Source organism: Humulus lupulus, chromosome 6, assembly GCF_963169125.1.
Source record: "Humulus lupulus chromosome 6, drHumLupu1.1, whole genome shotgun sequence".
Classification (NCBI taxonomy): Eukaryota; Viridiplantae; Streptophyta; class Magnoliopsida; order Rosales; family Cannabaceae; genus Humulus; species Humulus lupulus.
In genome coordinates, this window is record NC_084798.1 from 37,348,790 (window position 1) to 37,362,792 (window position 14,003).

General features: G+C 31.6%; 1 protein-coding gene across 13 annotated transcripts; it reads right to left on the reverse strand.

Annotated features, from left to right (window-relative positions):
- Window positions 1-271: 271 nt before the first annotated feature.
- Window positions 272-5,166, reverse strand: LOC133782076 (uncharacterized). 13 transcript variants are annotated; one of them, XM_062221249.1, is made up of 4 exons: window positions 5,011-5,166; window positions 4,255-4,317; window positions 2,834-2,952; window positions 272-1,928 (listed from the first exon to the last, which is right to left on the reverse strand). In XM_062221249.1, the coding sequence occupies exon 4, from the start codon at window positions 1,919-1,921 to the stop codon at window positions 803-805; it is 1,119 nt and encodes a 372-aa protein (XP_062077233.1). In that variant the 5' UTR covers window positions 1,922-1,928; window positions 2,834-2,952; window positions 4,255-4,317; window positions 5,011-5,166; the 3' UTR covers window positions 272-802. The 13 variants fall into 13 exon arrangements, with proteins under 13 accessions (XP_062077233.1, XP_062077232.1, XP_062077238.1 ...); XM_062221248.1 differs by lacking the exon at window positions 2,834-2,952 and adding an exon at window positions 3,733-4,081; XM_062221254.1 differs by lacking the exon at window positions 5,011-5,166 and adding an exon at window positions 4,754-5,004.
- Between the last annotated feature and the right edge of the window lie 8,837 nt (window positions 5,167-14,003).

Genomic DNA, 14,003 nt, shown 5'->3' on the forward strand with positions numbered 1-14,003 from the left:
TTTTTTTTTAATTTTTTTTAAATGGTTATTTTATTCAAGTAACGTATAAGTTACTACAATATGAAATTACACTCAACTAGGTTGAGTAAGAAACACCCCCCTGACCTGGATATTTCAGCTTCTTTTTTTTTAATAGCCCCAATCTGGGTTGTAAGTTTAAAACATGAAAGATGTTGAGTGAGAAAATTTCATACATGATACTTTTATAGCAATGTACAATACCGTTTAATATTTGAAAGATAATTGGCATCAATCTTAGTTGAATTACAAATTGTTAAAGCATATCTATGAATCTTTCATTCAAACAAGGCATGAATTCATAGAATTCCCTCAATTACAAATTGTTAAAGCATATCTATGAACCTTTCATTCAAACAAGGCATGAATGATACATAGAATTCCCTGCATTATACAGGAAAAGGAATTAAGAATAACACAATTGCACATGGATGATTATCCAGTGAATCTCACATTCACTGTGAGGTGGAAGTAAATGAAATGTACGATTACAGAGGTAAATTTAATACACAGATCTGCTAAATCATTTTAACAGAGGAGGATGCAAGGTCAACAAGAAAAAAATACAGTAAAAAAATGTATCATACATAAACAGAGGGAAAGTTAATCAGCCATATCCCAGTTTCTCTTTCTCCCCAGCAATTCAAATGAGAATCAACCCCTCGTGATGTGAGAAATTAAATCCTTTTTAGTTTATTCTTCTTTTATGTGTCTCCTAAAATTTATGTACCTACGAAAGTTTTCCCATTTTGCCCCTCCGTTTACCAATTTTTTTTTTTGGTAATCATCTTAACCCACCATTTACGTCTCTTCGTCTACGTCTCCTACCGGAACGTCCCAATATTACCCTTCCTTGTCGTTGGAGGCGGCTGGCCAACGACATATCACCACCACCACCACCACCACCACCACCACCTTCATCATTACTGTCCACATTATCATCATCTTGATCAGAGGATTCCGCACCACCTACAGGAGTTGAATGCCGAATGCCAACAGCATTGCCATTTACTGTCTCATGGTAGGGCAGTCGAGGCTGAGGCATTCTTCTATTGAATTCATCCCCACCTGACGGCCCAAATGCATGCAGTAAAAGAAAGACATTCACAAGATTACTGTCGAAACCCATCTCATAACCCTCGTTCCTTTCTGCAGCACCTGCATCTAAACCACCCTCTTCATCTGAATCAAATCCATAATTGTTTCCTTCAATTACATAGTCCCCAAAAAACATTGCCCCTGGCATGGTTGATGTTATGGTGCTCATCACATCATTCCGCTCCCGCTCCCGCTCAAGTCTTCTCCATTTCTGCTCCAGAACAGGATCCACTTCACGCGGTCGTGCAGAAGGGTGTTCTGCTCTGACATGCCTTCTCAGCTCCTTGTAGTTACCAAGGAATGAGCAATCATCCTGCATACAGCTTCTCTGTTTGGCATTAAAGTAATCTCGTGCAGGTTCAACGACAGTCCATCCCTTCACTTGACCCCTGCAAAGGGGACAAGCAAGCTCTGTGACTTCACTGTTCTCAATACCCGAGCTAGAATCTTGTATTACAATCGGATTATCAACAGAGCCATGCACACTTTGCCCATTATTAGACGATATAACTTTAGTGTAAGCTTTCTTGTATTGATCAAGACAGTTAGAATATCGGCAGCTAGTCCCACACATGTAAGGTCGGCAACCCTTGTCGTGAGAAGAACAGAGGAGAAGGACAGCATTGTGAGGATACTCCATGCATACAGAACATGTTACATCTTCCCAATCTTTTTTCTCTATAATTTTGGAACAATTCTTAGGGGGAAATTCCTCCATGATATCCTGATCAAAGCGCAAATGGTAGGGAGCTGATCTGTATTGTCGTGAACTGATCCTTTGACGTCCCCTGCTACCTTTTGCCATTTACAACCTAAACTTGAAACAATAATGTGGAGTCCATCAGCAACACAGTTTAATAAGTTGCGGGAATAGACAAAAATATGCAATCAGAAATACACACAAGAAATATATTTGGGAGTTATACCAAATTGATCAAACTCGATAGAGGAAAATAAAATATAGATATTTTCTTTCAAAAAGAAAAAAAAATAGCATATACTTTTTCAGAGGAGCAGGGAGAGAGAGATTACAGTAAGTACGTAAAATAACCACCCATGCACACATACAAACAAAAGAAGAAGGCATTTAACATTAGAAAAAATGGGAGAGAGATGTACACACACACAAACAAAGGAAAAAGGTATTCAAATTGTGGAAACAAGAGACAAATTTCAAAAAACGTTCAGTGACTATCACCTCTGTTACTGTAAAAATGTAAATGCATAATAATGCACTTATTTGAATGAATGGATCCAAGGCAAGATAACTGCCTATCGAGACAATAGATAGGAAGCCTAAAACATATTAAACTCGAGAACTTATGCAACTATCTAATCTCTAATATCCTCCTAATTCCACTGCTACAAAAACCAAATCAGATACATAAAGGGATCATCTGAAAATATTCCAAATTACTCGTGTGAAGTTTGACTGCACTTGCTAATTTGGTGTATCCTAAGGAAGACATACCATTACAAATAGGATTCTAGAAACCTCTAGGCACAGAAAAGACTGTAAAAATTTATCAAATCAAATCAGTTCAGAAATTCACAATGGAGCAACATTACAAGATGAAATGCACATAAACCTCTAAGATTTTTCTCTACTCAAAATATATATGGATACAAATCCATTAAATAAAGAAGTTGAACTTTTATAGACGAACTACCAACTTAGTACTCTAACTGAAAGAAAAAAAATCCCTCCCATGCTTACCTGACGATATCCACTGAGCAAACGTCTTCATATAGCTGAAGAGATATGGAAACAACTTATGCCCATTGAAACCATCCCAAAAGGATGTTGTTCCCATCACCATAAAATATAGAAGCAACCTTGATCGACAAATAGAAAAAAAGAAATAAGGGCTGTGTCCTATTGACTCAAATTAGGATGCAACAACTCTGCTAGATTTCTTAGTCCTACTAGAGAATTTCTTAAATAGCAAGAGGAATACTTTTAAAATAATAATAATAAAACCCTACTCACCAACTAATACCCGGACAAAAGGCAAACCAAATTTAAAATGAGTCCCAAAAAAATACAATTAATAAATACTAAGTTTAAGAATTTAAAAATGTTTTAGCAATGAACCTTCACATGTAAAAACATTTTATTTTTGACCACCAAGGCAAGAGAACAGCAGTACAATGAACCAAATGCACTTTATTACAACGTAAAATTTCAATTTAACTTACAAAAGGCGACTATATCTATCTCAAAAGATTCTAAGGGAAGAACCGTAATGAGACAAAATCAACACCAACTGTCAGAGAAAGAAAAAGTTTCCAATACACACAACAAATAGTCCTATCGAAAAAATTGTCAAAAAAAAATCCAAAATTAAATTTTAAATTATATAGACAAATCTGTCATGAATAACAGCAGAGATCCATCTATCAAATCAACCACAATTGTTTGAAATTTTACAGCAATCATATCCTGATCTCTCAAATCCATAATTTCCATAAACCAAAGCTGGTGAGACTCGCACAAAATTACAGTTTTTGAAACATACTATTTTATACGGCTCCACATATGCTTATGAAAGACTACAACTTGGAGGAAAAAAAAAACTAGAAGAACAGACTCTGATACGTCCGTAGGCTACATACTTTGACTTTTGAGTATAAAGATCCAAGTACCGGGATGAGTCATCTGAAGCATTTCTTTGTCCCTCTCTTCTTCTATGTCCACCGTTTTAACATTCATTCGTAAATGCCTTCTTTCAGTTACACTTTGACCCAAAACCAGTCCTTTTTATTCTACTTGGTTTACGGGAAGACCCTAAATTTACAATATGCTTCCTTTATATCCTAAATCAATTAGAATTGCATTAATTATGCACAATAAAAAGGGTTTTCCCCTTATTCCTAAGATCTTATATTCTTATGAGATCACCAACTGAATTATCAGAGAAATAAAAATCCCAATACAGTAAATCAAAGAAGTCCTTGCACTGTGCTAAAGAAATGGTCAAGAGAGAAACATTGACAAGTCAGGGAATTGTGCAAAAAGAAATTATCCGATACCAAATCACATAATTCATACCCATAGCAAGACATTTCTGGCAAAATTAAGATAATTGCGATAGATCCCAAAATCAGAATTCGAAAATTAGAACCAAAATTCCTAACCTGCCTCGTAATTTGAGCGAATCTGGATCCAGAAATGAGTTAGTTGGAGAAAGCAAAGTGCATCTGAAATGAAATCCACAAGAATGGGATATGGTGTAAGACTTGCTTATATATATATATACAGAGAATGATAAAGAATCTGAGAAAGAAAGATAAAAAAAACGGAAATGAAAGGAATCACGCAATAAGACAGATAGTAATTAATTTAATATTATAATCACAAGTGAGGCTACGCACATGGCCTAGGCCATCCTAAGCAACCGATGATCCATTAAACTTTAATTTTTTTTTTTAAAAAGTTACGAAATAAGAGAGAGGGGGAAAGAGATAAAGTAAATCCTGAAAAAAGCTTCAAATTCAGCAATGGAGGAAGTTTCACCAGCGAAAAAAGTACAGATTTGAGAATTCTCCTTTATCGATTCCTAAGCGATTAAATTAAATTTAAAAAAAAAAAAGAAGAGAGAGAAAAGTGTGGGAATAAATTCGAAATGATAAAGACCTTATTTTCCTTTTCTAATTTCTTTCCCCCCTTCAAATTCTCGGAAACCAAACAGTACCGCAAAGAAAAAAGAACCAAAATGACGATTAGCAGAAAGAAAGAAACTCCATTTTTGAAAAGAAAAAACACAACAGAGAAAGAAAAGCAAGGGTTTCCCAGGCCCCAAACGAAAGATATATATATTTAGAGAGAGAGAGAGAGAGGGGAGGGAGAGAGAGAAGCATGTGAATCGAAGGTGGGAGATGAGTCGAACTCACTGGAAATAATCCTTCGTGTTCGCGAAAATTAAGAGATAGAGAGAGAGAAGCTGCCCTTGAGAGAGAGAGAGAGAGAAGAGGCTTTGGTTGTGTGTGAGTTTCGGAGAGTTCGAGTGATTTCTAAGCCAACTCAATTCAACTCGCTGAGTTTGACGATTTTGGACAAAGAGGAGAAGAGGAGAGATGAGAAACGTGGGGCCTCAAAATGCTTAAACGGGAATATCTCACGCGCCAGGCATGGAGCGTGTTTGAGACGCTCCATTTGGTTAACTAACTTAATTAAATGGTTGAGATGAGATGAGATTTGAAGTTGAACTGACTGAGGCTGAGCTGAGCCTGAGCACGAGCCTGTCACGTATAAATTATGATCTGCCGTCGTGTCCTCTGTCACTCACCACACCACACCATATGCCGTTTTGTGAGAGTTTTAGTGCCTCATATCATATCCAATCTTTGAGATTGGAATTTTAATTTTTTTTTCAAATGATGTTATATGATATTTGGTTCAAGGAAATGAAATTAGAATTGTAATAAAAATTACAATTATATGAAATAAGAATGGTAATAAGAATAATATTTTATTATTTGGTGTGAGGATGGATGAGTGGTATGTTAACAAAAATATCCTAACTTTTATAATACATAAATCTGTTTTGGATTAAAAAAAATTGATTAGGAGGTGTAAAACAAGAAAAGTTGAAGTGCGTGGATAAATAAAAATATGAGAAGGAAGGAGATATTAATAGATACAAAATAAATAAAAAATCATACTTCAACTGATACATTCTTAGGCACGTCCATACATAACTTATATATAAAAACAATATGTGAATATTTACTCAGTTTTATTTATAGAATTTATTAATTATTTTTATTAAATTTATATTAATATCATATAAATTTTAAATAAATATTATATTTTAATTAAATAATTTATTTATTTTTATTTAAGTTTATGTTTGTTTTAGTTTTTAAATTTTGGAGTAACAATAAGTGATTATATATTATATGTTTAATGTAATATTAAATATTATAAGTTGATTTTAAATTTAAGTTTCTTGCTAGTTTTTTTAAAAAAGCAATTTGTTGCTAATTCACAATAGATTATATTATATGTTTAATATGATATTATTCTAATAAGTGAGTTTAAGTTTAATTAAATTTTATTTAAGTTATAAAATATATGATTTTATTATTTTTAAATAATTATCATTGTAAAATATCTCCAAAATATTATATTTTAATTTGTTTAAATATTTATTATTTTTAAATAATTATTATTGTAAAATATCTCAAAAATATTCTATTTTAATTTTTTTAATTATTTATTTTATTTTATTTAAGTTTAAGTATTTACAAACTAACGTTAAATATAAGAATATTCAGTTAAAGTTAACATTAAAAAAAAAAACCGTTAAAACCAAAAATTTCCGTCATCTACACACTTATTATATAGAAGATATATATATAATGAACTTCATTGATAAAATATATAATGTCATATAACTTAGAGATTAAGGCCCGATTGGTTTGTGATTGAAAAACTCTATTTTCAAAAAGTGTGTTTCTAAAATAAAATTTTGAATTTATAGTCTGAAAACATATTTTTGAAAATGTGATTGTTTCATTATCTAAAAATTGTTTTTGAGTTTTAAAAAATTGAATATGTAATTGGTAGGGAATCTCAAAATATAAAAAATTGATAAATTTATAGGATTTTAAGATATAATGATTTGGAATCAGAGAAAACATGATTTTCTTGTTTTTGATTTTAGAACACAAAATTAAAATACTGATTTAAATTTTATTTTCAAAACCATCTCACCAACCAATTATTTTTGTAGGTCACACTGTTTTCAAGTTTTAAAAATGATAAAATGAGATTCGGATATTATATCAATCAGACCCTTACATCCCGAAGGAAATCAAGGAAGTCATCTAACCAAACAAGTTGTTGATCCATCATAAGAGCATACACAACTAATCTATGAGCAGTCATATTAGCTGAACAACAAACATGAATTAGGAATATACGATATTTGCGGCGAAAATACCTAAGTTCTTCACTTTATAATACTTAAATACTCAAGTCTTTTTTATTTTTTGCGGCTAAAATACCTAACGTCACACTTTCTTGGCATCCGTAGGTATCTAGCCGTTAAGTATCAGGTAAGCACCTACGTGGTAGCTTCCGATTAGTCTAAGTGAATATTTTTTTATTTTTTAATTAAAAAATTCATTTATATATTTAAAAATTAAATAAAAATCTAATAAAAACTTAAAAATGATTTAAATTTCATATTTTAATTAAATTAAAATTAAATATTATTAATTAAAATCCCTAAAAATAAAAATCTAACTAAAAATAAAACAAAAATCTGATTAATAACTAATTAAAACTAAAACATTATCAAAATTAAAATAAATTTAAAACAATTAAGAACTAAAGAAGACATTGTTTCCAAGATTTGCAAACCCAAGTTGATAAGATCTAAAACCTAGATTTACAAGATCCAAACTAACCCAAATCTAAGAACAATTACAAAGTCTGTATTCCCAAATCATAAAAAAATTAACATTTCAATCCAATCTCATAATCAAAACAAATTTCAAAATCCATACAAACATTCAAATAATTCAGATCTCAAACAATTCAAATCCATACAAATATTCAAACATTCATTCAAAACTGATCTCAAAATTTGTACAAACAACATTACAAAATCAATCAAACATTACCCAAATATGAAGAAATCCACAATTCCGAAGCAACTCAGTAGCGAAGCCATCCATGCCTCTGTCTCGACGAAGCCCCAGATCTCCACGAAGACGAAGCCCTAGATCTCCACGAAGCCCCAGATTTCGAAGAAGCCAAGTTCGCATCCATGCCTCTGTCGTGAAGCTTCGCACTGAAGCCACCCTTGAAGATCCGCCCTGTTGAACAGAAGAACAAAAATTGGGAGATGCCCAGCCTCCCTCAATCGTTGGAGCCCAACCACAACCACTTCTCAGTCTCTGTTTCAGCCCCATGTCGAAGAGGCGCACAAGGAACCATCAGTCCCAACCCATTCCATCGTCGCCTCCCCATCTGAGCCGCGTGACAACCTTCTCAGTCCAGCTGCAAGGAAAAAAAGAAAGAAGAAGAAGAAGAAGAAGAAGAAGAAGAAGAAGAAGAGTTTTTTTTTTTTTTTTTTTAATTTTAATCTATTTTAAATTTAATTTGTTTTTATTAGTTTTAATGATTTGGTTATTGTAGTTTAATATGTGTTTGGTTTTTTAAGTTAATTAAAATTAGTATTTTTTTATATTTTAAATATTTAAATGAATTTCTTAATTAAAAATTAAATAATAAATAATGTGGCCCAATTAGAAGTTTCCACGTAGGTGCTTACTTGACACTTAACGACCAAATACCTACAGATACCAAGAAAGCGTGACGTTAGGTATTTTAGTTGCAAAAAAAAAAAAAAAAAAGACTTGGGTATTTAAGTGTTATAAAGTGAAGAACTTAAATATTTTTGCCACAAATATCCCTTAGGAATACTTTTAGAAATCTGGATAACATACTTGCTATATATTCTAATAAAGACCCAAGATCGTTGAAGAATGGATGTCTTTTGTGAAAAGCAGTTTCTGCTGCTAGACAATCTGTCTTAACAATATGAATTAAAAAAAGTCCTAACAATAGAAGGCAATCCAATGCAATCATCAAAGCCACACATTCAACTTGGGTAACTGAAAAACATCCTAAAAAAATAAATAAAAACAAAGAAACAAACTAACATTAGGGATAATAGTTAAGGATTGGAATGATTGCTTCTTTAAATAATGAAATGTCGATTGTGGAGGAACTGGTTTTTCATTTCAAAGTTGATTCCAATGCATCCAATGCGTCATTAAAGCAACATTGCAGGTAAAATCTATTTTTTTAATTATCCTCAATTTTTTATATATAAAAATTGATCATATTTTGTAAATATGACTTGAGTTAGGAAATTTCAAGGTATTCACCGTATAATATAGTGAAATTTTTGAAAATACCAACATAAATTACTATTCCAAATATATGAGAAATTGCATCGTTTTAGCCAAAAATCAAGTTTTCATGATTGCATCGCAAAAGTATTGAAACACCATCGATTTTGCATCGAAAAAGCATCATTTTGGCCAAAAAGCAAGTTTTCATGATTGCATCGCAAAAGTATTGAAATGCCATTGATTTTGCATTGAAACACCATCAATTTGGCTAAAAATAAAAAAATTATGATTACATCTCAAAAGCATCGAAACACTGTCGATTTTGCATCAAAAAACATTGTTTTGACAAAAAATCAAGTTTCATGATTGCATTGCAAGATCATCAAAACACCATCGATTTTGTATCGAAAAAGCATTGTTTTGGCAAAAAAAAAAATCAAGTTTTCATGATTACATCGCAAGTGCATTGAAACACCATCATTGCAAAATCGATGGTGTTTCGATGCTCTTGCGATGCAATCATGAAAACTTGATTTTTGGGCAAAACGATGATTTTTTCGATTTTTTTTATGCAAAATCGATGATGTTTCGATACTTTTGTGATGCAATCATGAAAACTTGATTTTTGGCCAAAACGATGCTTTTTTGATGCAAAATCGATGGTGTTTTGATGCTTTTGCGTTGCAATCATGAAAACTTAATTTTTGGCCAAAACAATATTTTTTCGATGCTCTGCACTGAAATTTGATAAAAACTTTGAATGTTCATATCTTTTTCCTCAAATGTTCGTTTCAGATGATTTTTTTTTACATTTTGGTATTTTTTCGAGATCTACAAGATTACTACATGTAAAATCTTACAATTTATATGTAGAGCATATAATTTTGATAATTTCATTTTGAATAATTAAAACATAAAAAAATAAAGGGAAAAATTCGATAGGGTACTTTAATGGTGATGGAAGGTGACAACGCCAATGGAGAGGGCAGTGGTAATGTCGGCGACAACGTGAGGAGGTGGTGCTCTGCCGCCATGGGGAGGTTTGTGGTGGCCGTGAGTGATGGAGAAAGGAGAGAGAGAGAAATGTATGTGATGTTGAATATGATATTTTTAGGGAAAAAGTTGACAACTACCCATTTTTAGGAGTAGTTAACTAAAATTAGACACTTAATATATTTAGTTGAACTTTACCCATTATTATCATGAGACTTCCTAAATTACCCTTATTTGAGCACATGGTTCTAAGTGTTGTTGTAATGCGTATTATATATATATATATCATATTATAATTAAATTGGAAATGCAATCTAATTGTAATGTGTTTAAGGAGAGAAAAAAAAACATGTAATTGAAGAGGTATGATAAGTACATTAATTGAAAATTTTAGTACTAAAATAAGAGTTAAAAATAGTGGGTAAAAATTAAAGTAGATCATTTAAAATGGGTACCAAATCTAATTTCCACTATTTTTAGGCTTATTTTTAAATGAAAAATGTATTTTTGTCCAAAATATTGGTATATTAAAAAATTTCACTAAATTATTATGCATAAAACATGAAATTTCTCTTTGAGTTTTTATTAAAATTTATAATTAATTTTTGCTTTATTTTTTAAATTAGATGGTTGGTATTACAAAAATAAAACATACTGTAAATTTAACCAATCACCGTACTATATGGTATCTCATAACAATATAATAAATAAATAATAATCAATCATTCACAATTTCATATATAGTGACCGATAATTATAGTTGGTTTTTATAAATTTAGATCACTATTATCAAAAAATTATTCTCTGTCGGTAATAGTGATATTTTTTTTCACAACTTACAAAATTTATTTATTTATTTGGGTGGATGATGAGAATATATATATTTTTTATATTACAAAAGTTATGTCCAAGGAATAAAGTTAAGGCTGCCAATAAAATAAACAAAGGGACTTAGGTATTTACTTTGCTTGTGACAAGAAATTTGGGAATGACCAATTGGAGTTGTTTTAAGTTACTAACGTTGATTGATATGTTAATTGAGTCAAAACATTGAATTAATACAAACTTTGAAAACTCATATGATGTTGAAAAGCCAAAAACAACAACTACAACCATAAAAAAATTAGGACAATCGTGTGATTTTGCACAATCGAGCTATTTAGTCAATTTCTTGTGCAGCCAATGAGATGGTGCCAACTCAGTAAGATTACTTTTGAATTGGTTAGGCACTGCCACAACTGTCACAAAAGACTAATATTAAGTAACCACTTGACTCACAACCTCCCTACTTCCTAGTCCTACAACAAAGCAAGTGCATTTAAATACATATTTCATTATTTTTATGAATTCAATTCAGTTTTCATGTAAAAAAAATTGTTGGACCACTTAAATACACATTTTCCATTTCTTGTGTAATATTAAAATTGTATTTGCATTATCCAATTTAGATTTTATGTACACGTTTCAACTTCTATTGCAACCCACAAATAAAATATCATTATATCATCACAAAAATTAATTAATAAAATGTGCTTAAACAAATATCAATAAATTATTTATAAAAGTTAAGTTTTTTTTTTTTAATGTGATATCACTTAATTCGTTAAACTTAAATGGTCACAAGATGTTTGATTCTTTCTTTTTAATGAAAGACTATACCCAATTGGCCGATTGCCATGGGGATAAAGCATTTGTGAAAATAGTAATTTCTCTTAAAGAAAGAATATATCAATTTTTTTTTAGTATAAGCAATAATTGTTGGAAACAAATGAGATTATTACAATAAAAATCACACAAAACACATATAAGTTTAACAAATAATATTACATATAAGTGAGAAGAGATTACATACATAATTTATGACAATAATTATAAAAGTAGAAGGTAGAAGATGAATATTTCAAGAGCAACACAAAGTTTAAACAAGCTTTAAAATCTTTGTCCTAAAAACTATTTCCTCCCTCGTAAGAACACTTTAGGAATACTTTCTAAAAATGTTTCTAAGGATTTATCAAGTCTTCTCTCATACTCATCATAGTATTCTAAAGATAAGTATGTCATCACAATGTTCTAAACTATGTAGTGTGTTTTTTCACATTCATACAGTACATCCAAGTGAGCAAAATTGTTTCTATTTATAGAGTTCTCATCCACCATTTGATTTTCTAATTCCACCAAACTCCCTTGGGAGTTAGAAATATCCACACAACAATTATAAAATATTATAGTTAATGAAAATCAAATTCAAGATGTGTAACTCATTTTACACATCAATTGGTGAATATTTGTGAGTGTTACAAAACTTATGATAATCATTTCTAAAGAATTTTAACTCCATTTTATATGTTACAGAACTTATTATGATCATCATTTCTCAAATTGTAACTCCACAATATATGTTACATTTGACAAAATAATATTTTTCACATGATTCATTTAATCAAAATAATATATTATTTGTAAAATAATATAACAATAATAAAACCACAAAAAAGAGCTCCCTCCGTATGAGTAGTAATTCCATGTGTTATACCCATTTTTTGGGCATGATGATGTGTCAAAAAATAGAAATATTAATGATCTCGGACCTGCTAGTTATTTCATTCAAAGGAAAAATGAACAAAAGTTATGGCATGCTTGTTCTCACATGCATGCACTAACATGCAAGTATAGTGTGCCTGTTCGCTTATATCAAGTCATCACATACTAACAGAGAAGTTCTTCTACCTCTGTTCGCACAAGGCAAGTTCTTTAACCTATGTTCGCACAAGGCAAGCCATCACATGCTAACACGAAAATTCTGGTCGCCCAGTAACACACTCTTGTTCCTGTTCGCTCATGAGTGCCTGCAGGACGCTAACAGAGATGCCTTATTCCATGATATTTCCATGAGATTCCTCTTTCTTATTCTTAAACAAGTCCCCGAGAGGCCTTTGTCTCTGTGTTTTCTCATCGAGAATTCTTTGTAGATGAAGAGATGTAAAAGGGCTTCTTACTTCCCAAACAGATTTTCCTACATCTATATATAAACGCTGGTTTCTCAAGAATATGCAAGAAAAGTACTTCGAATTGTTGATTTATCGCCATAGATGGCTTAGAACCAATAGTTCATTATCTAATGGATTTTTTCGTTCTAATACTCCATATGAGAGTTATCAGTATTTATCAAACTAAAAATGCTTGGGGCCTTTCATGAATTTTGAATAAATCTATGGGGTAAAAGTTTCTTGTTGAAAGATCTAAAATTGTATAAACTTGGAAAGGAATTCGATAATTTTTATGAAAATAGAATAATAAAAGTTTAAACTAAATAGAATCAATGGGAACCTGATGAGTCGATCCACCTACATGTCTTGCTTTTACTGCTATATCGGGAGTTACTCCACGTATTGCTTGATGTAAAATAGATAGTGGATTTGTTTCTGTCTTTTGTTGAATATTTTTCATGGCTTGATAGATAATTTGATAAGCTAATGATTTTTTGTGTGTTTCAGAATACGGTTAACCAACATGTTAACTAATCGATTAGCAAAAGCACATAATAGATCGATATGAACATCATGAGTTGTCCCGTAATAAGACCAGTTGTTGCTAATACTTTCTTCTTGGTTCCTTCTTCTCATTCTTCCATAACGCGAGCTCGGAGAAGGAAGAGATAAGAGGGCCCTATTGAGAATGTGGTAAGAAATCCATAATAGAGTCCGACCACAACGACAGACTTAACCCAACACCTTACGGCACGAGCTGACGATAGCCATGCACCACCTGTGTCCGCGTTCCCGAAGGCACCCCTCTTTTTCAAGAGGATTCACAACATGTCCAGCCCTGGTAAGTTTCTTCACTTTGCATCGAATTAAACCACATGCTCCACCACTTGTGCGGGCCCCTTTCAATTCCTTTGAGTTTCATTCTTGCGAACGTACTCCCTAGGTGGGATACTATTGTATAGATTTTTGATAGATCCATACTTAAGATACAAGATCTTAAATACAAAAAAATAGAAGATGAAACCACTTAAACAT